Source organism: Oncorhynchus mykiss, chromosome 10 (genome assembly GCF_013265735.2).
Source record: "Oncorhynchus mykiss isolate Arlee chromosome 10, USDA_OmykA_1.1, whole genome shotgun sequence".
Lineage (NCBI taxonomy): Eukaryota > Metazoa > Chordata > Actinopteri > Salmoniformes > Salmonidae > Oncorhynchus > Oncorhynchus mykiss.
Window position 1 is genome coordinate 49,066,184 of NC_048574.1, and position 27,575 is coordinate 49,093,758.

Genomic DNA, 27,575 nt, shown 5'->3' on the forward strand with positions numbered 1-27,575 from the left:
GGTTAGGTACAGCTCATTTTTCATCACTCTGCTCTAACTAACCTAACTGACTGACTGGTGCTGCCTTGTGATTGGTGCCCTTAGGTCCAAAACAGGGCCGTGCACAGACCTTTCCAGAGGCAGGTGCTCAAAATGGAAAAAAGCACCCCCGACTTATTTTTTTATTTTTGTTATTTCTGCAAAAACACACTCATTCATCGCAAATTGTGAGCAAGATAGTGCCTTTTAAAGAAATGACGGTCACAGAAAATCTATGATTTTTAATCCAGCCAATCCCATGAGCCCCTGGCCCCTCTCTTAACCAGGATGGAAGTCTCTCTGCTGTTCCAATGCTGTGGTTTTCTGTGCCTGCTTGAGGATGTCCTCAGTCATTTCTCACAGTGCCTCTCTTTCAGAAGTTTCTTCAGCCTGCCCCACGGGACTGTGCTGTGTTCAAAGACACACGGAGCAGAACGTCCGGTGAACAGGTTCCGGGTTCCATAGCCGCAGGCAGAACAGCAGAAACTGGATCAGCAGCATGACTAGGGCTGTGGCGGTCACAAAATTTGCTGCACGACCAGGTGGACTAGGGACGGGGACAGCCAGGTAGTCCTGAGGCATGGTCCAAGTCTTCCGGGAGGGGAGAGAGAGAGAGATGGGAAAATTAGAGGGAGCGTACTTAAGATCACACAGGACACCAGATCAGACAGGAGAAATGCACCAGATAGGACAGTCTGACCCTAGCCCCCCGGCACATAAACTATTGCAGCATTGACACTGAGGACTGAGACAGGGTGGATCGGGGGACACTGTGGCCCCATCCGACGATACCCCTGGGCAGGGCCAATCAGGCAGGATATAACCCCACCCACTTTGTCAAAGCATAGGGATGAGAACAGACCACCAACTTACTACCCTGACACAAGGCGGAGTATAGCCCATGAAGATCTCCCCCACCACAAGAGCCTGAGAAGACGCAAGACCGGACAGGAAGATAACTTCAGTGACTCAACCCACTCAAGTCGAGTATAACGGGGGAATAAAAGCCTGGCTAGACGTGATGCATGCCTCCTAGGGACGGCATGGGAGAGCGCTAGCAAGCCAGTGACAGCTCCCGTAATAGGGTCAGAGGCAGAGAATCGCAGTGAAGAGAGGGGCGCAAGCCAGGCAAAGACAGCAAGGGTGGGTTTGTCACTCCAGTGCCTTGCCGTTCACCTTCGCACCCCTGGGCCAGACGACACTCAATCATAGGACCTGATGAAGGGATGATTCTTCAGTAAAGACTTAAAGGTTGAGACCGAGTCTGTGTCTCTCTATTGGGTCGGCAGACCATTCCATAAAATTGTTGCTCTAAAGGAGAAAGCCCTACCTGCAGCGGTTTGCTTAGAAATTCTACTGTAGGAATAAGCAGGCCTGCGTCTTGTGACCGTCGTGTACGTGTAGATATGTACGGCAGGACCAAATAGGAGAGATAGGTAGGAGCAAGTCCATGTAACGCTTTTGTAGGTTAGCAGATAAACCATGAAATCAGCCCTAGCCTTAAACAGGAAGCCAGAGGAGAAATATGATCAAAAAATTTCACACACCTTCACGAGTGTGGTCTCAGTAGTATGATGGGGTCTAAAACCAGACTGTTTTCAGGAAGGCAGTGAGTTGCTGAGCAAAAGCATTTTCAAAACAAATGTTCGGAGGAATGGGAGATTTGACATATGCCGATAGTTTGCCTTTTTCAGGAGATCATCCAAGTAGAGGAGTGCTGTAGCATCCCCTGAAAAATCAAAAAAGAAGAAAAAAAATCACAAAAGTGTTGATGGACTGGGCCTTTACTAGTCCTGTATTAGCGACGGATATAGCCGTATGTAGCACAGGCAAAATGTATAATTATAATCCTGCACCACCCCGTTGACAAAAGAAATGATCAAACGATGATACTTACATTATGTTCACCGCTTGCAAAGATCCACTGTCAAGGACGGTACAGCATGCGTCTTCAAGATTAGCTTCCTGGCAAGACCCATCGAATGTTCTCCCCAATTGACAGAGCAACTTCGCCCGAAATGTGGACTGCACACACATGACCTGATCTTGATTTTCTGTTCGGCCTGTCCACCCGAAATGAAAAGTTGCCACTGCTGTCGTATGTCTTCATTCTTTAGAAAATAGTGTAGCGTTAAATTTACACTGATTTCCAGTAACAATACAATGTGCTTTTGCCGGCATGCTAGCAAGTAGCTTGCTAGCCGACAGTCACGCCACACATGAAAGGTTACCAGTATTTTTGGTAGTGTGTTCTGCTTGAGCTTACGGTTTGTAAACAAAGCCAATGCAAGGCATAGGCGCGCGTGTTGTTGGTTTTAAGCCAGTGCATATTTAAATGATTAAACAATTGGTGTATTACATTTCTATCATCATGTTCAACTTAATAAAAAACATGGCTTCCCATCTCAAGAGGTTAAATAAAACAATGACTATAGTAAGTGCCTATTAAGTGCCAAATAAGGTATAAGGGTTGAACGTAACAGGGTTGACGATTTCATCTTAGAGCTAAAATATGTAACTTTTTGGGTGACCCGACCAAATTCACATCTGTCATTCTCATTGAAAGCAAGTCTAAGAAGCGGTAGATATGTTCTATGTGCGCTGTTTCTATGCTTCCTGTTCTTAAGTTTTGTTTTTGCCTCTTTTACTTTTGGTTTTGCACACCAGCTTCAAACAGCTGAAAACACTATATTTTTGGTTACGGAAAATATATTTCACAGCGGTTTAGATGGTACAAAGATTCTCTACACTACACTTGCTTGTTTTGCCACAGAAACTGAAATTATGTGAACTATTAGAATTTTAGCAACCAGGAAATGGTGGAGCTATTTCTGCATAGTGCATCTTTACTAAATCAGACATGAATCCCTTTGTGACAGGGGAAATGGAAGGTTGTTGTGTGCAACAGGGAGGAGCAATTGAATGCAAGCTTTTTTTAAAAATTTTTTTAAATATGACATTTTTAAAACATTTTGAGCCTGTATATCTATGGGTAACCGTTTTGTGAAGTGTTATGATCAAACAACTCAGTTTACCGCCAGAAAAGAGTAGAACCAGCTCCACCTGCTTTTACACAATGTTTTGACTATTATATGTTCAATGTTTCTTTTGAAAAAATAATTTCTAAAGGAAAGGTTTGACCATATTACAACGAGAGTTCAGTTTGCGTTGTCACTCATCACATTAAGGAAATAACAGTCTTCAGAAATGACTTTGGAAAAGCAACAATATAAGTAGATCTTTACAAACTTCAGGGTTAAGCCACAGAGGGTGCACGGATGCAGAAAATGCAGAATTTTTGTACTTTAGCAAGTATTTTGTTCACATTAAAAATCTGATTGATCGAAATCCCTTTTTGGTCTATATTAAAGGGCACTTCACTGAATTTAACAGCCTTTTAACATTTCAAAAGGAATTCCTTTGGTTGAATGACCCATAAATGTTTTAAAACTAGGAACTAGGAATGTCTTTTAGTTTTCAGTTCATTTTTAATGAACCAGAGGACACTTATCCAATACCCACAATTCATTTTTAAAGATGTACATCTCTTCGATCAGGATGATTTTCTAAAACCTCTGGGGGATGCCTGGCTGGTTGATATATTTTTTTATATTTTCTAAGAACTGCTGGTGGAGCTGTCAGATCCAGCTCTGCTGCTTCATTATAATCAGGGTTGGGGATTAGGTGATGACATGTAATCAGTTACATGTCATTTGATTAAAAACTTAGTTGAACTGTAATCCGTTACGTTACTAACGTATTGTAATCTGATTACAGATACTTTTGAAAAAACGAAATAATTACTCATTGGATTACTTTTGCAAAAAAAAAATACGTTATGAAACCTTTCTGTTTTCTCAATGACATTCAATTCAGGATGGAAAAAACAAGTCAGAGACCACTATGATGATACAACAAATGCCTATAATGGCTCCTTTGGATCCTTTGTCTTTTAATGCCTCTTGAGGGGAAAGTAACTGAAAGTAATCCGATTAACTGAAAGTAATCCAAAAGTAATGTTACTGATTACAATTTTGGACAGCTGACTAGTAACTGCAACTGATTAAGTTTAAAAAGTAACTTACCCAACCCTGATATAATTATTATATACACATTACACAGTCATGGAAATGAGTCTCGATATTTCAACCTTTCCTTTGTTCACGGTGTGTCAAACCCCAGGCTGATTCCATGGGTCTGGAGAATAAATGGAGGAATGTATTCTTCTTCACTGTTTTGATGATTGATATATACAGTAATCCATAATCTATCCAAGTAGCAAGCAACCTTGTTAACTGTCAGTGATAATCATTTCACATGATTATTAGTGGATCTGCTGGGACACGTTTGGGACAAAACAAGGCTGGAACATGAGAAGATGACATGAACCCTTAAAATGAGAGTGAAATAACGGTCTCGTCACCCCTCATAAAGAGTTTAACGTCCAGACTTACTGTAGAACGTTAGACACCCGTCTGGTTGAGGTAGGTAAGAAGGATATGGACTGCATACCACAGATGAAGCCCAATTGAGAGAAATGTGAGGCAGGCGGCCCCAGGAACCTGTGGATGATGTTAAGTTAATTACTCTCTCGTTAACATTCCGGGGGAAGATAATAATCAGAGCAGGTCTCTCTAACACTGTGCTCTGTTCTTGGTTTGTGACAGAATACTAAGTGTATTTTCTACAGAGTTCTCAAGGAAGATTTCTGTCTTTTCTTTGTTGTATTGTGACCAAGGTTGAAGTATTCTATGCATTCAAGAATTTGAAGATGGTCATCGCTCATCACTTTACTGCACTGTATTACAGTATATAATGGATTGATATGGTTAGCGTCACTTCACACATAAAACAACATGTGCCTTTGATCGAAACATATATGTATTGCATAGCATTACGATACCAGTATTTAGATTGTTATTTTCAGCTACTTTATCACCCTGTTCTTGGACTTTCACTGAGAGTATCCCTTCTGGAGCTTTATAAAATGGTCCGTTTGGATCCTAGATGTTATTCAAGATAATCCACGATTACTGCCTGCGGTTTATCAATCCTCTGTCTCACAGCCCATCCAGGCAATTCATAAACTTAATCTTCAATGGGAAAAAGCACCTCAACATTATTTCCCATTGCTTGTTGCCTAGCATTTGATTTCAACAGAGCTGTGTTATCTGTGACCATTTGCCTCTGTCTGGATGTGATGCAGGCTTTGCAGGGACACCTGGCTACCTTTCTCCTGAGGTCCTGAGGAAGGACCCATATGGCAAAGCTGTGGACCTGTGGGCTTGTGGTAAGCAGGGCGGCTTTCAGATATCCACCTCTTTCCTTGTTTGTTTTTGTCTACGTCTGAGTTGCTTCTCCCTACAGAAAGCATGACATAGACTTCACACCTGATGTGATGAGTTTCCTCACTTATACAACTTTGTCTTTATGTTGTCTCAGTTGGCCAGACTGGGGATTGCTTCAGATTCTAACCTACTAGAGTTATGTTGACCAAAAAAACTATGATTTAGTGCACCAGTTTATTTATGGGGGCCTGTTGGTTTCATCCCAAGGTGCAGAGATTAGTTCTCTGTCAGAGCAGAGGAGAGAAGGCAGCCGCGCATTGATCTGATCTGAGCTCTCTCTACACTCTTAGGGTTTCAAAAGGGTACTTTTAAGTTCCAGGTAGAACCCTTTTCAGTTCCAGGTAGAACCCGTTTTGGTTCCAGGTAGAACTCTTTTGGGTTCCACGTAGAACCCTCTGTGGAAAGGGTGCTACATGGAACCCAAAAAGGTTCTACATAGAACCAAAAAGGGTTCTACCTGGAACAGCCGAAGAACCCTTTTTGGTTCTAGATAGCACCTTTTTTTCCTAAGAGTGTATGTCTATGTACATACTGTAACACAGGGCCTCTGTGTCAACAAGGTGGCAGAACTCATACTTCAATTGGCCCTCCTCTGGTCAATTTTTTTATTGATTTATTTCTCCGTTATTTTATATTTAGATAGACGATCGAAATTATACCCGATGTGTGAACAACTTTTACCCAGAACGTAGTACGTGTATATAATCAATATCATATGAATCATATGTAAACATGATATAAACTTTGACAATATGTAGTGGTACAGGAACTTTTCACATTGCGCATTTGTCACATGCTTCCTCAACAGCAGGTGTCGACCACAGGAGGTTGGTGGCACAGTAATCGGGGAGGACGGGCTTGTGGTAATGGCTGGAGCGGAATCAATGGAATGTATCAAATACATCAAAAATACTATTTTCAGGTGTTTGATGCCATTCCAGTTGCACCGTTCCTGACATTAGTATGAGCAGTCCTCCCTTCAGCAGCCTCCTGTGGTGTAGACGAACAGTGAAATGCTAGCTGACAGGCCCTTCCAAGCAATGCAGAGAGAAAAATATAGAAAATATTACAACACAAGGAATAAATACACAATGAGTAATGGTAAATTGGCTATATACACGAGGTACCGGTACCGAGTCGATGAGCAGGGGTACTAGGTAATTGAGCTAGCTATGTACTGTACTGTACATATAGGTAGGGGTAAAGTGACCTGACAACAGGATAAGTAATAAGCACCACTGCAGTGTATGTGATGAGTCAAAATAGTTATTGCAAAGTGGGTCAATGCATATAGTTTGGGTGGCCATTTGGTTAACTATTTAGTAGTCTTATGGCTTGGGCGTTGAAGCTGTTCAGGGTGCTGTTGGTTCCAGACTTGGTACACTGCTACCGCTTGCCATGCGGTAGCAGAGAGAACAGTTTGTGACTTGGGTGTCCTGGAGTCATTGACAATTTGTAGCTGCTTCCTTTGACACCACCCTGGATGGCAGGGAGCTCGGCCTCAGTGATGTGCTGGGCCGAAAGAACTACCCTTTTGAGCGCCAAGGAGTTGCCATACCGAGCGGTGATGCAGCCAGTCAAGATGCTCTCAATGGTGCAGCTGTAGAACCTTTTTGAGGGTCTTTTCATGCCAAATCTTTTCAGCTTCCTGAGGGGGAAAAAGCATTGTCATGCATGTTAATTAATGGACCATGTTAATTCCTTAGTGATGTGGACACCGAGGAATGGGAAGCTCTCGCCCCGCTCCACTACAGCGCTGTAGATGAGGAAGGGAGCTTGCTCGGCCCTCCGTTTCCTGTAGTCCCACGATCAGATCTTTGTCTTGCTGACGTTGAGGGAGAGGTTGTTGTCCGACATAATCTAGAATGAGCAGTTTAACCTTGTGGTTAGATTTTTTTTTTTTAAAGGAGAAGGCCCATCGCTATGCATAGCTGTATTTCTCTGCCTTTTGATATTGACCTTGAGATGCATGTGGGCTTCATGGCCAATGGGTTCATGGCCAATGGGTTCATGGCCAATGGGTTCATGGCCAATGGGTTCATGGCCAATGGGTTCATGGCCAGGCTTTGGGGGAGTGAGAGGAAGTCACAGGATACGTAAGGTTGATGGCTAAGGGGGGCGACAGTGTGGGAATGAGGGAGTAGAAGAGAATGAGGGACAGAGGAGGGGTGTATGGAAGACATACAGTCAGGTCCAAAATTATTGGCACCCTTAATAAATAGGTGAAAAACGTATAATTATACAACTAACAATTTTGTATGCAAAACTATATTATTTTATACTAATACAATTTCTCAGATTTCTTTTTCTTTTTCTCGCAAAATCTAAAAGATAGTGGTCAAAATGATTGGCACCCTTGCATTCAATACCGTTCGATACCTCACCTTGCAAGGCTAACACACTGAGCCTTTTTCTAAATTGTCTTGAGATTGGAGAACAGATTGGGAGAGATCTTAGACCCTTCTTTGCTCATCTTTATCAAGGTTGCCAATAATTATGGACCCCACTGTACACACAGGGTACACTACTTCTGCAGCACCTTTTCTTTTCAACAAACATAGAGATATTAATGTAAACACACACACACGCGAGCACACACACACACACACACACACACACACACACACACACACACGCACACACACACTGCACATACATATGTGAGTGATCAAGGTTCAGATGTATTGATTTCTACAGCACCTTTTCTTTTCACCAAAGGTAGATAGATGTATGTGCTATATGTTAGTTCATTCTTGAGTAACTGGAGTGATGGACAGTCTCCTATTGTGTAGTGATGTATATTGTCTGTACAGGTGTGATCCTGTACATCTTGCTGGTGGGCTACCCTCCGTTCTGGGATGAGGACCAGCACAGACTGTACCAGCAGATCAAGGCTGGGGCCTACGATGTGAGTCACATCCCTCCTAGCTCCTGTTCTTAACAATACGATATTACTTTGTTGCTCACGGCTGCTGGGGGACAGTTGAAATGCAGTGTCTCTTCAGGATTGTGTAACGCACTAGTTTCCAAGTAGATGAATCATCTTCAATTCGGTGCCTAGTATAATTGTGGCATTCTGCTGGGAGGGAAAAAAGATCTGCATGTTTTTTTCTTCGTCAATTACAGTCATAGTATCCCATGGCACGCTCCTCCCTTTCTTGTTCCGCTACTCTGCCTACAGACTTCGGGAAATTGTTTGTATTGTATACTAGTACACACAAATACAGTCACTGTCCCATTCATTGGAACGACGTCTGTGATTTCTGTCCAAAACGGACACATTGCAGGACATATTATTTTCTCCGGAGGCTAAAATTTTTCAAGGACATTTTGTCTTTTAATCCGTCAAGCAATAGCTTTAGTGATAGCAGGGAGGCTGAAAGAGGCTGGCCATCTGTTAGCTACAAGGCTAGTTGTTATCACAATGTAGATTGCTGATTGACAAAGGTGCGTGTGTTATTGTCATCACAACCCGTTTACTGTGGCTTACATGGCACACTCTACACTTTCTTATTTCTCTACTCTGACTACAGACTTTGGAGAATCGTTTGGGAAAGGGATTTTCGCTCATTCGAATATCATCACCAGCTTTATATTCCCACGATTTATTTATATGTAAAGGCCATCAGCTCTGTGATATGTCTCCTCTTACATGTACTGCAGTTCCCCTCGCCTGAGTGGGACACTGTTACTCCAGAGGCGAAGGATCTCATTAACAAGATGTTGACGATCAACCCTGCCAAGCGCATCACAGCCTCTGAGGTCCTCAAGCACCCGTGGATCTCAGTGAGTGCAGAGCGAGCACGTCCACACATTCTCACGATGGCCACGAGGTGCGGTACGATTCGCCCTGTATCGAACCGGGCATGACTTTTGTTTCTCCTTCTCTCTCTCCTCTCCTCTCCTCTCCTCTCCTCTCCTCTCCTCTCCTCTCCTCTCCTCTCCTCTCCTCTCCTCTTCTCTCTACAGCACCGCTCCACTGTGGCCTCCTGCATGCACAGACAGGAGACGGTGGAATGCCTGAAAAAGTTCAACGCCAGAAGAAAGCTGAAGGTATTGCAGAGCTCCCGGGGAGCAAAATGAAGTGTCGATATGATACTGGAACATAACATGGTCATCTCTGTATTGCCCAGAAATATCCGTGAGGGGGTTTGAACCCAATAGGGCGGTTTGAATGAGGATGGAAATGTGATCAAGGCAAAATGGCCTTCATGGCGCGATCTATTGAGGCAAAATGTCTTTCATTAGACGAGTCCATGGTTCAAGATGTGAGGACGTCTCTTTGTTTGATTTGTCTCACGTGGAAGCTATCTAATGCATTTGGTTTTGTACATACGGCTTTTGTGTTTGCCCTCTTACGCAACCCCTTTCAGGCAGATCCATTGAATTGTAATGCATTCAGCTTCCACTTAAGAAATCGGAACGACCTACACCTTAAAACTAACAAATTGTGATATTCATGCAGTGACACCAACTACTTTTTGAATAGAGATTGCCCATGCACATTTCATTTGGTGCTGTTAAGACAGAAAATGTTGAAGTACTCTAGGTCATCACATTGACAGTAAGCAGCAATCCAAGCTGTTGATAATACATGTGAGCATCCTACTCAAGCTGTTAATGCTATATTCTAGCCAAGAACACGGTAGAGTATAAACTCTCATTTTTCATGAATCCCTTTGTTCTTTCATCTTATGTAACGATCCATCTCTCTTTGTTCAAAGGGTGCCATTCTCACCACCATGTTGGCGACCCGAAACTTCTCCGGTAAGTCATATAGAGGTGCCCTGTCGAACGGTCCTCCTCTCCATTCATGAGTGGGCTTAATAATCGGCCATTAAGCTGACACTTTTATCCAAAAGCAACATACAGTCATGCATGCTTCCTTTTCTAAAAAAAAATATATTTTTAAACGTACGGGTGGTCCCGGGAATCAAACCCACTGCCCTGGCATTGCAAGCGCCATGCTCTACCAATGGAGCTACAGACTAGAGGACAGCTTAACAGGGTCCCTAGGGAGGTCACTATCCTAGAGGAGTGACATGGTCTCAGATGGCTGCTCCTAGACTGGGGGGGGGGGGGGGGCTCCAAGCCCATGGAACAGGGAGGAGATGATGACAGCCTGTGGAACTCACTGGTCATGCATCAGGACACTTCCCCATTCCAGTTGACACTCCCCTGTCAGACACTTTGGTCCGGATATACCAACACATTCACTGTCCCATTCATTGGAACGACGTCTGTGATTTCTGTTCAAAACGGACACATTGTAGGGCATATTATTTTCTCCAGAGACTAAAATCTTTCAAGGACATTTTGTGTTTTAATCCGTCAAGCAATAGCTTTAGTGATAGCAGGGAGGCTGAAAGAGGCTGGCCATCTGTTAACTAAAAGGCTAGTTGTTATCACAATGTAGATTGTTGATTGACAAAGGTGCATGTGTTGTTGTCATCCCAGCCCACATACTGTGGCTGAGCCATCTGCTATTGGATCCTCAATCCCTCCATGACTTCACTCAGATGGTTCTATGCCATAGAATCCGCCGCTGAACTAGTGGAACATAATGTGGCTATTTACCATCCCTATGTTGCTGTAATCTGCAATGTTCTGTCAAAATCCTCTCATTTATTATACTCCTCTTGTTTACAAGGAAGGGACGGCTTGATGAACGAGTCACAGTTGAACATTGTTTTGGAGAAGAAAAAAAATCAAAGCAGAGATGGAGGGATCCCCTTCCAATCTCACAGTTTACACATCTCTATCAATCTCCATCCAGCAGAGTTTATCTCCCCTCATAGCTCCATATAACCATTCTTATATTAAAGAAGTGGACCTGAAGGGGACAGCAGGGGAAATTAATAGCAGTGAGGGGACATCTTTAAATGGGCACGCATTCTCATACCAGTCAGGAATAGACCCCCACCCTATATCTCCCACCTGCCAGGGAATTCTGTCTGAAAGCCAAGCCCCCACAGCGTTGACCCTAGAGGCCTTGTGGATTTAAAACCATCTCAGCACCTCTAACCACTACCATTCATCTTTCCTTTTGCCCCCGGTCTATCTTTACCCTCCAGATAGCCGTCGAGAACTACAGTCCACAGATACTGTATAAGGCAAGATTACCACTTCATGCCTATTTACAATAATGATAATGTCGCTGTAGCCAAATCTCCCCTTTAAGCTTTTAATAGCCTTTTTTTCTAGTCTATTAACTTCTCCTATTATGCTTGGGGTGGGTCGGAAGTGCTGTGTAAACGCTGGTCCAAGGCCAGATTTGCTTTTAAGATGGTAAATAGTGCGATTTGGATTAGGGTAGAGAAAGCGGACCTCAGGTCAGTGCTTGGGGTTACCAGAGCCATTCCACTGCAGACCAGGGGGAAATCCCATCGGCGTACAGCCACAACCCCTCACAGTCCTCAGCAGCAGGAGAGATTTGGGGTCACAGTGCCAGGGAGCTAGGGGGCTGCGAGGCGGGGATCAGGCTACGCCCCAGCTGACGAGAGGCCAGACGAGAGGCCATGCTCCACACAGCCCTGGCCCACTCCAGGGCTAAAATTAGTAGCCATGTTGATGAAAATAAAGTGGGGGAAACACCCTGGCTCAGTTCTCATAGAGAGGACATCAAATAAAGGATTCCAGCTTCGAGACGAGGAGGAGAGGAAGGGAAGAGGATAGCTGGAGTGAGCGGGCAACAAACTGGACCAGAGCACTAGGAATAACAGGACGTGATGTACTGTATGGATCGTAGCCAAACTCTAGAGAGTGAGGGAGTGGGGCTGGAATGTGCCCATGGTATCTCCCTATCTCAAGTGCTCCTATATCACGGATCCCTCTCACCCACACAGCCAGCCTCTGTAGCAGAGCCCAGTCTGGTTCACCAGAACCTCTGGTGTTACCCTACAGAGTAAACCATTTGAAATTTGTGTTTTTCTATTTCTGCTTTTAATGTGCTTTATTTCCCTAAAAACTCTTATTTGACCAGTTGATTGACCTGAGAGAATATTCAACAACCCGTTGGGTTCGGATGCTACTACTGACTCTTCCGGCAATATCACTGTCTCATCCGAGTTTATGATCAGTGGAGAGCAGGAAGAGGGCTTGGATTTGAAGAAAATATCAAATTTGATTTCCCAGAGACACCTGGATCTGATTTACTCCATTTTCTTCTAACTCTTTTTTTTGCGTTCGACTGAGTGTTGGCCATGCCCTTCGCCCTCCTCTTCTGGGCTTTCGTGCCCTTTTTGATCGCCCTGTCCCTGTTTCTCTTTGTGTCCCGCGCAGGAGGTAACAAGGCCAACAAGAAGACGGATGGTGTGAAGGTAGGGCTCCAGCTCCACAGGGATCTCTTCTCACCGTGGAATAAACCTGACCTGGAGGAGGGCTTTTGGAGGCTAGCCGTTTAGTGTACATAACACGCGCTGTCGATAGACCATTATCATTTCAAAATCTGGCCGTTATTCAACATGTTGTGAAAGGTGAAAGGTGCTTTTCACGTCAAAAGCTTCACTTGCGAAATGGAATAATCCGACATGCTCTTTGAAAACGTCTGAACACAGATCTAAGTACAATATTGGATTATGGGAGTTTGACTGTTTGCTCCATTCTCTCTGAACATGCTGGCCCCACCCAAAGCCCTGATCTCCTCCAGTGTACAGAACTGGAGCTGCTAATAGCCCCCGCTTCCCTGTTTGTTTGCCCCCTGTACACAGTCTATTGTCTCTGCCCCATGCCTTGGTGTGAGACTGGGCGGTGGAGTGGAGAGGTGTTATGTTTAGTTTTGCCCTCATGTCACACCGTTCAGATGCACAGAGACAGCTGGCGGAGAAGCAGTCCAAGTTCAGTCATCTTCCTTGACATAAGTCCAAAGTTGTAAACACACACCTTTCCTGTTTTTTCCTAACGGGTGGACGAATTCCCCTACCAACATATGCAGTAGCACACAGGAGAACAGAAGAGTCATATCAACTCTGTTCGACAACAAGCTTTGCTGCAACACCATCCAATGTTCAGCATATTGTCAGTTAGATAGGTAGCTAATGAGATTAGCGCTTGGACATCTTTTCAGTTTGAGAGCCAAAAGGAGAGAGAGTCTGTCTGTTTATTGATGTTGTTCGTCTGTTCCAGTATTATGAGTCTGTTTTGTGAGTTAGTGTGTGTGAGATACTATATACATGTATCAAGGGATATGCTCCACCTGTGGTAATCCCCAGCCAGTCCAGTCCAGGGTGTCTGATACTGGGATAAGTGAGGCATGCTGCTGGCCACTCAGCCCTGCCACCTCTGCCTTGTCAAAGGCATTCCTCCCTGACCACAGCCCTGCCTGGCCCGGAGGTTTCCTAAATGACACGCCGCCGCACGGTCTGCCAACCAGACGGCTCCGAGAGGTGTCCGGGGGGAGAGGACAAGGGCACCGTGGCAATACGAACCCCAAACACACACCAACACCGTCAGCCTCAAACCCACCCACACACACACACACACGTCCTCCCTCTGCAGCATGGAGGTCTCCCTCTCCTCCCTCTGTTGCTCCCTGGCTTCCGTCTCCATCTCATCCTGCGTGTTCCTGTCTAACCTCTTCTCGTTTCTCTTCCAGAAAAGGAAGTCCAGTTCCAGCGTCCAGCTGATGGTGAGTGTGATCCCCCCCCCCCCCCCCCACCCCCCCACCCCCCCATCCTCTTGACAGCGCGTCTCTGCCGCGCTCGGCTTTCCGCCTAACAGGGAAAGTGATAATAGCGTTCAAAAAAATCCAAACGAACCAAAGAACAAGCAAATAAAGCTGTCATTCAAAATGGAGCTGGACTTTCTTTTTGTTTTTTTTGTGTGTGAACATCCCATCTCTAACGTTGCCTAATCCCGCTGCTTTTTTATATGCTCTTGTGTGTGTGTGTGTGGGGGGGGGGGGGGGGGGGGGGTCATCGTTGGGTAACCTATCTCTCCTTCTCTAGGTTTTTACCTCCCTCCTGTTCCTCCCTTCCATATCCCACCCTACTCCTCTTACCACCCAGACCTCTGATTAACCAAATAGCCTGTTCTCTCTCTCTCTGAAAGGTGCAGACAGGCAGGAGGCCGGCTGTCTGTCTGAGGTGTGTGGTGTGTGTGTGTCTTGACTCGGATCTTCCACTCACCCTCGTGTGGAGAGAATAACACCTGCTGTAATTGAGTGTGAATCTCTGAACCTGTCTGTGTGTTGTTTCTAGGAATCCTCAGAAAGCACCAACACCACTATTGAGGATGAAGACACCAGAGGTAAGGCTATCCCTTTCCTCTCACCTCTCCCAGTCTCACCACCTGCAGTCTATACGTGTTAATAGGACAGGGTGACAGCTTTCAGGAGGAATATACAGTATCTCCGCTAAACCGATAAGACACCCTATGCGCATCATGTACTGTATGTTACTCACACACACACACACACACACACACACACACACACACACACACACACACACACACACACACACACACACACACACACACACACACACACAGCTGTTGAGATATGGCTTTCTCTGGCTCAGAAAGTGACATTCAATAATGCTATAAATAACCCTAACACCCGCACAACACAGCTATGAATAGGTTCACTCTTACTACAGTTACAGTCCACTTACAGTGCATTTGGAAAGAATTCAAACCCCTTGACTGTTTCCACATTTTGTTACAATACAGCCTTTATTCCAGAATTGATTAAATTGTTTGTTTCCCCCTTATCAATCTACACACAATACACCATAATGTTTTTAGATTTTCACATTTATATAACTATTCAGACCCTTTGCTCAGTACTTTGTTGAAGCACCTTCGGCAGCGATTACAGCCTCGAGTCTCCTTGGGTTTGACGCTACAAGCTTGGCACACCTGTGTTTGAGGAGTTTCCCCCATTCTTCTCTGCAGATCCTCTCAGGCTCTGTCAGATTGGTTGCTGCACAGCTATTTTCAGGTCTCAAGTGATGCTCGACCGTGTTCAAGTCTGGGCTCTGGCTGGGCTACTCAGAGACTTGTCTCAAAGCCACTCCTCCTTTGTCTTGGCTGTGTGCTTAGGGTCGTTGTCCTGTTGGATGGTGAACCTTCACCCCAGTCTGAGCGCTCTGGAGCATGTTTTCATCAAGGATCGCTCTGTACTTCGCTCCATTCATCTTTCCCTCGATACTGACTAGTGTCCCAGTTCCTGCTACTGAAAAACATCCCCACAGCATAATACTGCCACCACAATGCCGTGGAGATGGTGCCAGGTTTCCTCCAGGCATGACACTTGGCATTCAGTCCAAAGAGTTCAATTTTGGTTTCATCAGACCAGAGAATCTTGTTTCTTTAGGTGCCTTTTGGCAAACTCCAAGCGAGCTGTCATGTGCCCTTCCCCAGATATGTGCCTCAATGCAATCATGTCTTAGAGCTCTACGGACAATTCCTTCGACCTCATGGCTTGATTTTTGCTCTGACATGCACTGTCAAATGTGGGACCTTATATAGACAGGTGTGTGCCTTTCCAAATCATGTCCAATCAATTGAAATGACCACATACAGTGCCTTGCGAAAGTATTCGGCCCCCTTGAACTTTGCGACCTTTTGCCACATTTCAGGCTTCAAACATAAAGATATAAAACTGTATTTTTTTGTGAAGAATCAACAACAAGTGGGACACAATCATGAAGTGGAACGACATCTATTTGGATATTTCAAACTTTTTTAACAAATCAAAAACTGAAAAATTGGGCGTGCAAAATTATTCAGCCCCTTTACTTTCAGTGCAGCAAACTCTCTCCAGAAGTTCAGTGAGGATCTCTGAATGATCCAATGTTGACCTAAATGACTAATGATGATAAATACAATCCACCTGTGTGTAATCAAGTCTCCGTATAAATGCACCTGCACTGTGATAGTCTCAGAGGTCCGTTAAAAGCGCAGAGAGCATCATGAAGAACAAGGAACACACCAGGCAGGTCCGAGATACTCTTGTGAAGAAGTTTAAAGCCGGATTTGGATACAAAAAGATTTCCCAAGCTTTAAACATCCCAAGGAGCACTGTGCAAGCGATAATAGTGAAATGGAAGGAGTATCAGACCACTGCAAATCTACCAAGACCTGGCCGTCCCTCTAAACTTTCAGCTCATACAAGGAGAAGACTGATCAGAGATGCAGCCAAGAGGCCCATGATCACTCTGGATGAACTGCAGAGATCTACAGCTGAGGTGGGAGACTCTGTCCATAGGACAACAATCAGTCGTATATTGCACAAATCTGGCCTTTATGGAAGAGTGGCAAGAAGAAAGCCATTTCTTAAAGATATCCATATAAAGTGTTGTTTAAAGTTTGCCACAAGCCACCTGGGAGACACACCAAACATGTGGAAGAAGGTGCTCTGGTCAGATGAAACCAAAATTGAACTTTTTGGCAACAATGCAAAACGTTATGTTTGGCGTAAAAGCAACACAGCTCATCACTCTGAACACACCATCCCCACTGTCAAACATGGTTGTGGCAGCATCATGGTTTGGGCCTGCTTTTCTTCAGCAGGGACAGGGAAGATGGTTAAAATTGATGGGAAGATGGATGGAGCCAAATACAGGACCATTCTGGAAGAAAACCTGATGGAGTCTGCAAAAGACCTGAGACTGGGACGGAGATTTGTCTTCCAACAAGACAATGATCCAAAACATAAAGCAAAATCTACAATGGAATGGTTCAAAAATAAACATATCCAGGTGTTAGAATGGCCAAGTCAAAGTCCAGACCTGAATCCAATTGAGAATCTGTGGAAAGAACTGAAAACTGCTGTTCACAAATGCTCTCCATCCAACCTCACTGAGCTCGAGCTGTTTTGCAAGGAGGAATGGGAAAAAATGTCAGTCTCTCGATGTGCAAAACTGATAGAGACATACCCCAAGCGACTTACAGCTGTAATCGCAGCAAAAGGTGGCGCTACAAAGTATTAACTTAAGGGGGCTGAATAATTTTGCACGCCCAATTTTTCAGTTTTTGATTTGTTAAAAAAGTTTGAAATATCCAATAAATGTCGTTCCACTTGATGATTGTGTCCCACTTGTTGTTGATTCTTCACAAAAAAAATACAGTTTTATATCTTTATGTTTGAAGCCTGAAATGTGGCAAAAGGTCGCAAAGTTCAAGTGGGCCGAATACTTTCGCAAGGCACTGTATGTACAAGGATGATCAATGAAATCAGGATGCAGCTCAATTTTGAGTCTCATAGCAAAGAATCTGAATACTCATATTAATAAGGTGTTTCTGTTTTTGCTTTTGAATAATACATTTACAAAGATTTCTAAACCTGTTTTCGTTTTGTATCACGTTTCAGGTATGACCGAGATGCAGACAGTGTCGAAGAAACAAATGATAATTTCTAAACACAGGGGCAGGCAAACGATCGGTCAAAGGCAGGCAGGGGTCAGAAGTCCAGAGAAGGTGCAAAGGGTCCAGAATGGCAGGCAGTCTCAGGGTCAGGGCAGGCAGGGGTCGATAATCCAGTGAGATGGGACAAGGTATAGAACGGCAGGCAGGCTCAGGGTCAGGGAAGGCAGAAGGGTCAAAACCGGGAAGGACTCGGCCACAGGAGCAAGAAACAGACAGGAGCAGGGGAACAAACGATAGCAGGTTTCAAGAACAAAACTAACTGGCAACAGACAAACAGAGAACACGGGTATAAATACACGGGGGAAGATGAGCGACACCTGGAGGGGGGTGGAGACAAGCACAAAGACAGGTGAAACAGATCAGGGTGTGACACTTTGTCATTAAGGGGTATTGTGTGTAGATTGAAGCATTTTTTAAATCCATTTTAGAATAAGGCTCTAACATAACAAAATGTGGAAAAAGGGAAGGGGTCTGAATTCATCTGGAATGCCATGTACATGGCTACAGACTGACAACCTAACCGAGGGGGAGAGCAGATTCTAAAATCTCTACTGTATGTTTTTTGAGGCAGGTCTACTATGACAATTGACTACTGTGAAAACATTTCAGTTCATAAAGCAATACAAATAGCTACTGTATTGACTCCCATTTGATACATTGACAGCGGCAGTACCCTTGAATGAATATGAGTATGTCAGTAAGATAACGGTTGGTGGGGGAGTTGCATAGCTATTGCTTATGTCATTAAGGGCTCCTTGAGTTTGATCCTCCATGTTCTAGGGAATGGGAATAAATAGATAAAAAGACTGATTAAAAAATAAAAAGACCTCTATCTCTTACCAACTACACTGAACAATGAATACAAGTTATTCAGTGGTTCTTTCTCAGCTCTTAATGTTCCCTGGAGAACTATTGCCTGATAAAGAACCTTTGAGTTAATTGTGGGGTTCCTGACATGGCATCTTCGGTTCTGCAGAATAATTTTTAAAAAAAAATACTATTTTAAATACAATGGGGAGAACAAGTATTTGATACACTGCTGATTTTGCAGGTTTTCCTACTTACAAAGCATGTGGAGGTCTGTCATTTTTATCATAGGTACACTTCAACTGTGAGAGACTGAATCTAACACAAAAATACAGAAAATCACATTGTATGATTTTTAAGTAATTCATTTGCATTTCATTGCATGACATAAGTATTTGATCACCTACCAACGAGTGAGAATTCCGTCTCTCACAGACCTGTTCGTTTTTCTTTAAGAAGCCCTCCTGTTCTCCACTCATTACCTGTATTAACTGCACCTGTTTGAACTCGTTACCTGTATAAAAGACACCTGTCCACACACTCAATCAAACAGACTCCAACCTCTCCACAATGGCCAAGACTAGAGAGCTGTGTAAGGACAACAGGGATAAAATTGTAGACCTGCACAAGGCTGGGATGGGCTACAGGACAATAGGCAAGCAGCTTGGTGAGAAGGCAACAACTGTTGGCGCAATTATTAGAAAATGGAAGAAGTTCAAGATGACGGTCAATCACCCTTGTTCTGGGGCACGCAAGGTCCCCCTGCTCAAGCCAGCGCATGTCCAGGCCCGTCTGAAGTTTAACAATGACCATCTGGATGATCCAGAGGATAAATGGGAGAAGGTCATGTGGTCTGATGAGACAAAAAGATTGCTTTTTGGTCTAAACTCCACTCGCCGTGTTTGGAGGAAGAAGAAGGATGAGTACAACCCCAAGAACACCATCCCAACCGTGAAGCATGGAGGTGGAAACATCATTCTTTGGGGATGCTTTTCTGCAAAGGGGACAGGACGACTGCACCGTAATGAGGGGAGGATGGATGGGGCCATGTATCGTGAGATCTTGGCCAACAACCTCATTCCCTCAGTAAGAGCATTGAAGATGGGTCGTGGCTGGGTCTTCCAGCATGACAACGACCCGAAACACACAGCCAGGGCAACTAAGGAGTGGCTCCGTAAGAAGCATCTCAAGGTCCTGGAGTGGCCTAGCCAGTCTCCAGACCTGAACCCAATAGAAAGTCTTTGGAGGGAGCTGAAAGTCTGTATTGCCCAGCGACAGCCCCGAAACCTGAAGGATCTGGAGAATGTCTGTATGGAGGAGTGGGCCAAAATCCCTGCTGCAGTGTGTGCAAACCTGGTCAAGAACTACAGGAAACCTATGATGTTACGGTGCGTGAATGAGGACCCAAAAGCGAATCAACTTAAACAGAGCTTCTTTAATTACCAAACATAGGTAGGCTCAGATGGACCGGCAGATTCCGACAGGACAGGACAAGGTTACAGCAAACATGACGGCAGTCTGGTTCAGGCATGAATGACACAAACAAACAAGAATCCGACAAGGACAGGAGCAGAAACAGAGAGAGATATAGGGACCTAATCAGAGGGAAAAAGGGAACAGGTGGGGAACGGGGTGAATGGGTAGTTAGAGGAGACAAGGGACAGCTGGGGGAAAGCGGGGGAGAAAAGGTAACCTAACACGACCAGCAGAGGGAGACAGGGTGAAGGGAAAGGACAGAGACAAGACAACATGACAGTACATGACAGTACCCCCCCACTCACCGAGCGCCTCCTGGCGCACTCGAGGAGGAAACCTGGCGGCAACGGAGGAAATCATCAATCAGCGCACGGTCCAGCACGTCCCGAGAGGGAACCCAACTCCTCTCCTCAGGACCGTACCCCTCCCAGTCAACTAGGTACTGATGACCACGGCCCCGAGGACGCATGTCCAAGATTTTACGGACCCTGTAGATAGGTGCGCCCTCGACAAGGATGGGGGGGGGGGGGGGGAAGACGAGCGGGGGCGCGAAGAACGGGCTTAACACAGGAGACATGGAAGACCGGGTGGACGCGACGAAGATATCGCGGAAGAAGAAGTCGCACTGCGACAGGATTAATGACCTGAGAGATACGGAATGGACCAATGAACCGCGGGGTCAACTTGCGAGAAGCCGTCTTAAGGGGAAGGTTCTGAGTGGAGAGCCAAACTCTCTGACCGCGACAATATCTAGGGCTCTTCGTTCTACGCTTATTAGCAGCTCTCACAGTCTGCGCCCTATAACGGCAAAGTGCAGACCTGACCCTCTTCCAGGTGCGCTCGCAACGTTGGACAAAAGCCTGAGCGGAGGGGACGCTGGACTCGGCGAACTGAGATGAGAACAACGGAGGCTGGTACCCGAGGCTACTCTGAAAAGGAGATAGCCCGGTCGCAGACGAAGGAAGCGAGTTGTGGGCGTATTCTGCCCAGGGGAGCTGTTCTGACCAAGACGCAGGGTTGCGAAAAGAAAGACTGCGTAAGATGCGACCAATAGTCTGATTGGCCCGTTCTGCTTGACCGTTAGACTGGGGGTGAAAGCCGGAAGAGAGACTGACGGAAGCCCCAATCAAACGGCAAAACTCCCTCCAAAATTGAGACGTGAATTGCGGACCTCTGTCCGAAACGACGTCTGACGGAAGGCCATGAATTCTGAAAACATTCTCGATGATGATTTGTGCCGTCTCTTTAGCAGAAGGAAGCTTAGCAAGGGGAATGAAATGAGCCGCCTTAGAGAACCTATCGACAACCGTAAGAATAACAGTCTTCCCCGCTGACGAAGGCAGTCCGGTGACAAAATCTAAGGCGATGTGAGACCACGGTCGAGAGGGAATAGGAAGCGGCCTGAGACGGCCGGCAGGAGGAGAGTTACCGGACTTAGTCTGCGCGCAGACCGAACAAGCAGCCACGAAACGACGCGTGTCATGCTCCCGGGTGGGCCACCAGAAACGCTGGCGAATGGAAGCAAGCGTACCCCGAACGCCAGGGTGGCCGGCTAACTTGGCAGAGTGAGCCCACTGAAGAACGGCCAGACGAGTAGGAACGGGAACGAAAAGAAGGTTCCTAGGACAAGCGCGCGGCGACGGAGTTTGAGTGAGTGCTTGCTTTACCTGCCTCTCAATTCCCCAGACAGTCAACCCGACAACACGCCCCTCAGGGAGAATCCCCTCGGGGTCAGTGGAGGCTACTGAAGAACTGAAGAGACGAGACAAAGCATCAGGCTTGGTGTTCTTAGAGCCCGGACGATAAGAAATCACGAACTCGAAACGAGCGAAAAACAGCGCCCAACGCGCCTGACGCGCATTAAGTCGTTTGGCAGAACGGATGTACTCAAGGTTCCTATGGTCAGTCCAAACGACAAAAGGAACGGTCGCCCCCTCCAACCACTGTCGCCATTCGCCTAGGGCTAACCGGATGGCGAGCAGTTCGCGGTTACCCACATCATAGTTACGTTCCGACGGCGACAGGCGATGAGAAAAATACGCGCATGGGTGGACCTTGTCGTCAGAGAGGGAGCGCTGAGAAAGGATGGCTCCCACTCCCACCTCTGACGCGTCAACCTCGACAACGAACTGTCTAGAGACGTCAGGTGTAACAAGGATAGGAGCGGATGTAAAACGATTCTTGAGGAGATCAAAAGCTCCCTGGGCGGAAACGGACCACTTAAAGCACGTCTTGACAGAAGTAAGGGCTGTGAGAGGAGCTGCCACCTGACCGAAATTACGGATGAAACGACGATAGAAGTTCGCGAAGCCGAGAAAGCGCTGCAGCTCGACGCGTGACTTAGGGACGGGCCAATCAATGACAGCTTGGACCTTAGCGGGATCCATCTTAATGCCTTCAGCGGAAATAACAGAACCGAGAAATGTGACGGAGGAGGCATGAAAAGTGCACTTCTCAGCCTTCACAAAAAGACAATTCTCTAAAAGGCGCTGGAGGACACGTCGAACGTGCTGAACATGAATCTGGAGTGACGGTGAAAAAATCAGGATATCGTCAAGGTAAACGAAAACAAAGATGTTCAGCATGTCTCTCAGGACATCATTGACTAATGCCTGAAAGACAGCTGGAGCGTTAGCGAGGCCGAAAGGAAGAACCCGGTATTCAAAGTGCCCTAACGGAGTGTTAAACGCCGTCTTCCACTCGTCCCCCTCCCTGATGCGCACGAGATGGTAAGCGTTACGAAGGTCCAACTTAGTGAAAAACCTGGCTCCCTGCAGGATCTCGAAGGCTGAAGACATAAGAGGAAGCGGATAACGATTCTTCACTGTTATGTCATTCAGCCCTCGATAATCTATGCAGGGGCGCAGAGACCCGTCCTTCTTCTTGACAAAAAAAAACCCCGCTCCGGCGGGAGAGGAGGAGGGGACTATGGTACCGGCGTCAAGAGCTACAGACAAATAATCTTCGAGAGCCTTACGTTCGGGAGCCGACAGAGAGTATAGTCTACCCCGGGGGGGGGTGGTTCCCGGAAGGAGATCAATACTACAATCATACGACCGGTGTGGAGGAAGAGAGGTGGCCCTGGACCGACTGAACACCGTGCGCAGATCGTGATATTCCTCCGGCACCCCTGTCAAATCACCAGGCTCCTCCTGTGAAGAAGAGACAGAGGAAACAGGAGGGATAGCAGACATTAAACATTTCACATGACAAGAGACGTTCCAGGAGAGGATAGAATTACTAGACCAATTAATGGAAGGATTATGACAAACTAGCCAGGGATGGCCCAAAACAACAGGTGTAAAAGGTGAACGAAAAATTAAAAAAGAAATGGTTTCACTATGATTACCAGAAACAGTGAGGGTTAAAGGTAGCGTCTCACGCTGAATCCTGGGGAGAGGACTACCATCCAGGGCGAACAAGGCCGTGGGCTCCTTTAACTGTCTGAGAGGAATGTCATGTTCCCGAGCCCAGGTCTCGTCCATAAAACAGCCCTCCGCCCCAGAGTCTATTAAGGCACTGCAGGAAGCTGACGAACCGGTCCAGCGTAGATGGACCGACAAGGTAGTGCAGGATCTTGAAGGAGAGACAGGAGTAGTAGCGCTCACCAGTAGCCCTCCGCTTACTGACGAGCTCTGGCCTTTTACTGGACATGAAGTGACAAAATGACCAGCGGAACCGCAATAGAGACAGAGGCGGTTGGTGATTCTCCGTTCCCTCTCCTTAGTCGAGATGCGGATACCTCCCAGCTGCATGGGCTCAGCACCCGAGCCGGCAGAGGAAGATGGTAGTGATGCGGAGAGGGAGGCGACGGAGAGCGCGAGCTCCTTTCCACGAGCTCGGTGACGAAGATCAACCCGTCGCTCAATGCGAATAGCGAGTTCAATCAAGGAATCCACGCTGGAAGGAACCTCCCGGGAGAGAATCTCATCCTTTACCTCTGCGCGGAAACCCTCCAGAAGACGAGCGAGCAAGGCCGGCTCGTTCCAGCCACTGGAGACAGCAAGAGTGCGAAACTCAATAGAGTAGTCTGTTATGGATCGATTGCCTTGACATAGGGAAGACAGGGCCCTGGAAGCCTCCTCCCCAAAAACAGATCGATCAAAAACCCGTATCATCTCCTCCTTAAAGTCTTGATACTGGTTAGTACACTCAGCCCTTGCCTCCCAGATTGCCGTGCCCCACTCACGAGCCCGTCCAATAAGGAGAGATATGACGTAGGCGACACGAGCAGTGCTCCTGGAGTAAGTGTTGGGCTGGAGAGAAAACACAATATCACACTGGGTGAGGAACGAGCGGCATTCAGTGGGCTCCCCAGAGTAACACGGCGGGTTATTGATTCTGGGCTCCGGAGATTCGAAAGCCCTGGAAGTGGCCGGTGGATCGAGGCGGAGATGGTGAACCTGTTCTATGAGGTTGGAGACTTGGGTGGCCAGGGTCTCAACGGCATGTCGAGCAGCAGACAATTCCTGCTTGTGTCTGCCTAGCATCGCTCCCTGGATCTCGACGGCTGAGTGGAGAGGATCCGAAGTCGCTGGGTCCATTCTTGGTCGGATTCTTCTGTTACGGTGCGTGAATGAGGACCCAAAAGCGAATCAACTTAAACAGAGCTTCTTTAATTACCAAACATAGGTAGGCTCAGATGGACCGGCAGATTCCGACAGGACAGGACAAGGTTACAGCAAACATGACGGCAGTCTGGTTCAGGCATGAATGACACAAACAAACAAGAATCCGACAAGGACAGGAGCAGAAACAGAGAGAGATATAGGGACCTAATCAGAGGGAAAAAGGGAACAGGTGGGGAACGGGGTGAATGGGTAGTTAGAGGAGACAAGGGACAGCTGGGGGAAAGCGGGGGAGAAAAGGTAACCTAACACGACCAGCAGAGGGAGACAGGGTGAAGGGAAAGGACAGAGACAAGACAACATGACAGTACATGACATATGATCTCTGTAATTGCAAACAAAGGTTTCTGTACCAAATATTACGTTCTGCTTTTCTGATGTATCAAATAGTTATGTCATGCAATAAAATGCAAATTAATTACTTAAAAATTCATACAATGTGATTTTCTGGAATTTTGTTTTAGATTCTGTCTCTCACAGTTGAAGTGTACCTATGATAAAAATTACAGACCTATACATGCTTTGTAAATAGGAAAACCTACAAAATCGGCAGTGTATCAAATACTTGTTCTCCCCACTGTATATGTTGATTCAGAGGTGTAAAATAACCACAGTGTTGGTGTTAATAGAGCTTGCCAGTTTGTAGTCCTAAAAACCGGAAATGAGTTACCTCGTTCAGCCATTCCTATGGGGAAAATGAATGGCGAAAGAAAAAGGTTTTGGGGTAAACGGCAAAAATAAGGTCTGAGGTTAACACAGGTTTTGGAGTTCTTATACGTTTTGTTCTATGAGATAATATCAGTCAGTTAACATGACCGTTATGAATTATGAAGCGTTTATGTGTTTTAAAATGACAGAAATGCTTCAAAATGTACAAAAAGTGACTTTAGCAGATTAAGATTATTTAATAGAACAGAACATTTAAACTCTCCTAAACCTGTGTTTACCACAGATCTTATTTTCGACATTTAACCAAAACCCTTAAAAAACTCAATTAACTTTACCATTGCCTTTGTTCAACAAGCCATGACAGAGTTAATGCCTATAAAAAACACCATTACTATTGCTCTCTATGACCAGAGTTGAACCAAAACCATGTCTATCGTCATATTTCCCAGCATGCTCTTTTGCTGGCAGATTTCTTTGTAATTGTTTGTTGTTTTAGTGTTTTTGCATGCACATTGATTGATTCATTCATCTTAGGCTACTCAAATATAAATAACATACATATTTAAAAAATATTCCAATCTGTTACTTGGATTTATCACACCTGATATGATTGTTCCACTTTAGATGTTTAAGGTTGTCTCACACATTATTCTACCAAACCCTGGCAGTCATTCTGAATTCAGGTTGTGGTGTAATAAAAAATTGAAATGTTGGATATCCCCACTCTGGCCAGCATAATGTGACTTGCAGGCCTGATGTGGCTTGTAAACTATGAGTTTCAGGCAACTGTATTAGGGTATAACTAGGCCCTCAAAGGAAGGCCTTATGAAATATGTATTGTCTTGAATAATACCATTTTGATGACAACATATTCACTTAGGATCTTACTTGGTGAGGGCCACAGGACTGAAAATGAATGAATGCAACAACCATGTCTCTGTCACTAGCAAAAATAGACGTGTGGTACTGGTTACTCTAAAATTCACTCTAAAGGCACCCTGGGAAATATGCAAATAAGGCGTTAGCAGGGCTATTCAATTCCACTCCTGGAGGGCTGAAATGTTTCTGGTTTTGGATTTCTGAACGGTTCTTCAAAGAACCATCCCATTCATGATTCTTCAGAGACCCTAAAACGGTTCCCTTCTAGCCTCGCTCTCAATAACCTTATTTGGATCCCAACTTGCACCTCTATTTTTAAGAGTGTTCGAAGAGAAGGGCCTGTGAGTTAAGGCTCCTCTTTGACTAGGAGAGGCTCGTCGATTTTTGGGGGGGAAACAAATGTGTGCATTTCAACACCTTATCTCCTTCCGGAAGTAGTTCCAGAAAATTGCATTGTGATTTCTCCAGGGAGGAGTGAGATCCATGTGGCAGAACTGCAATCCGGGTGATGCAGAGCAACTGTGTGGGTGGAGTGGGCGGGACGAGAGATAGAACTGTGTTCTCTGCAGTGGTTGGAGGAGGTGCTCGGGGAGGGGGGGCTGAAGGAAGGATAGAGAGAAAATTATAATTCTATCAGTTCTGTATTTACAGAAAAGGAAAAGTGAGTTAGGAGGTCAAACTGCGAGGATGTCACCCCTGTGAGCGACCCCTCTTTGCCATATGCAAGGCGCGACCTTGCTTTCCCAACTCTGAGCTGCGACCCAGAGCTGGTGGGAGTAAAAGCTCTCTCGGCACAAGCAGCTCTCCATGTGGGCAGAGAACATCCCCTTCACACGCAGTAAAGCACTCGGAGGCAGTAGGCAGCACACACGGACACACACACGGACACAAGTCCACACACATGCATGTACAAAGTACGCACACACACGCGGTCACACACGTGGACACACACATGCATGTACAAACGCATGCACGCACAAACGCATACACACACACACACAAATTACTCCTACTTTATAATGTATCTTTGAAATGGTACCTCACAGTCTTGAATTTTAGAGGATATATAATCAAGTCCCAGGGCTTTACGAAGGAGGGATCTCATTTATTTCTTCCAGTGCCAGGCATATTGGAAAATAATGAATTTTACTGCAGTCCCATTCATCATGGTGGTTGTTGTCAAGTAGTTTCAGTGCAGGGCTGTACGTTTGTGCTGTGTGTTTGAGCTGTGTGCTTGAGCTGTGTGTCTGAGCTGTGTCTCTGTGTTTCACAGTGAGGAAACAGGAGATCATTAAGGTGACAGAGCAACTTATAGAAGCCATCAGCAATGGAGACTTCGAGAGCTATACGTAAGTAAACAAATCGTGTACTGTACCTTCCC

General features: G+C 45.7%; 1 protein-coding gene across 2 annotated transcripts in view; it reads left to right on the forward strand.

Annotated features, from left to right (window-relative positions):
- LOC110534177 (calcium/calmodulin-dependent protein kinase type II subunit alpha) overlaps positions 1-27,575 on the forward strand; it is a 74,258-nt gene that overhangs the window by 36,621 nt on the left and 10,062 nt on the right. The window contains exons 8-16 of one of the 2 annotated variants that reach the window (XM_036933294.1): positions 5,225-5,308; positions 8,180-8,274; positions 9,030-9,152; positions 9,336-9,419; positions 10,091-10,133; positions 12,648-12,685; positions 13,960-13,992; positions 14,564-14,612; positions 27,468-27,543. In XM_036933294.1, the coding sequence (XP_036789189.1) occupies positions 5,225-5,308; positions 8,180-8,274; positions 9,030-9,152; positions 9,336-9,419; positions 10,091-10,133; positions 12,648-12,685; positions 13,960-13,992; positions 14,564-14,612; positions 27,468-27,543 (625 nt within the window). The remainder of the gene's footprint in view (positions 1-5,224; positions 5,309-8,179; positions 8,275-9,029; positions 9,153-9,335; positions 9,420-10,090; positions 10,134-12,647; positions 12,686-13,959; positions 13,993-14,563; positions 14,613-27,467; positions 27,544-27,575) is intronic. The other variant, XM_036933295.1, reaches the window with a different exon arrangement.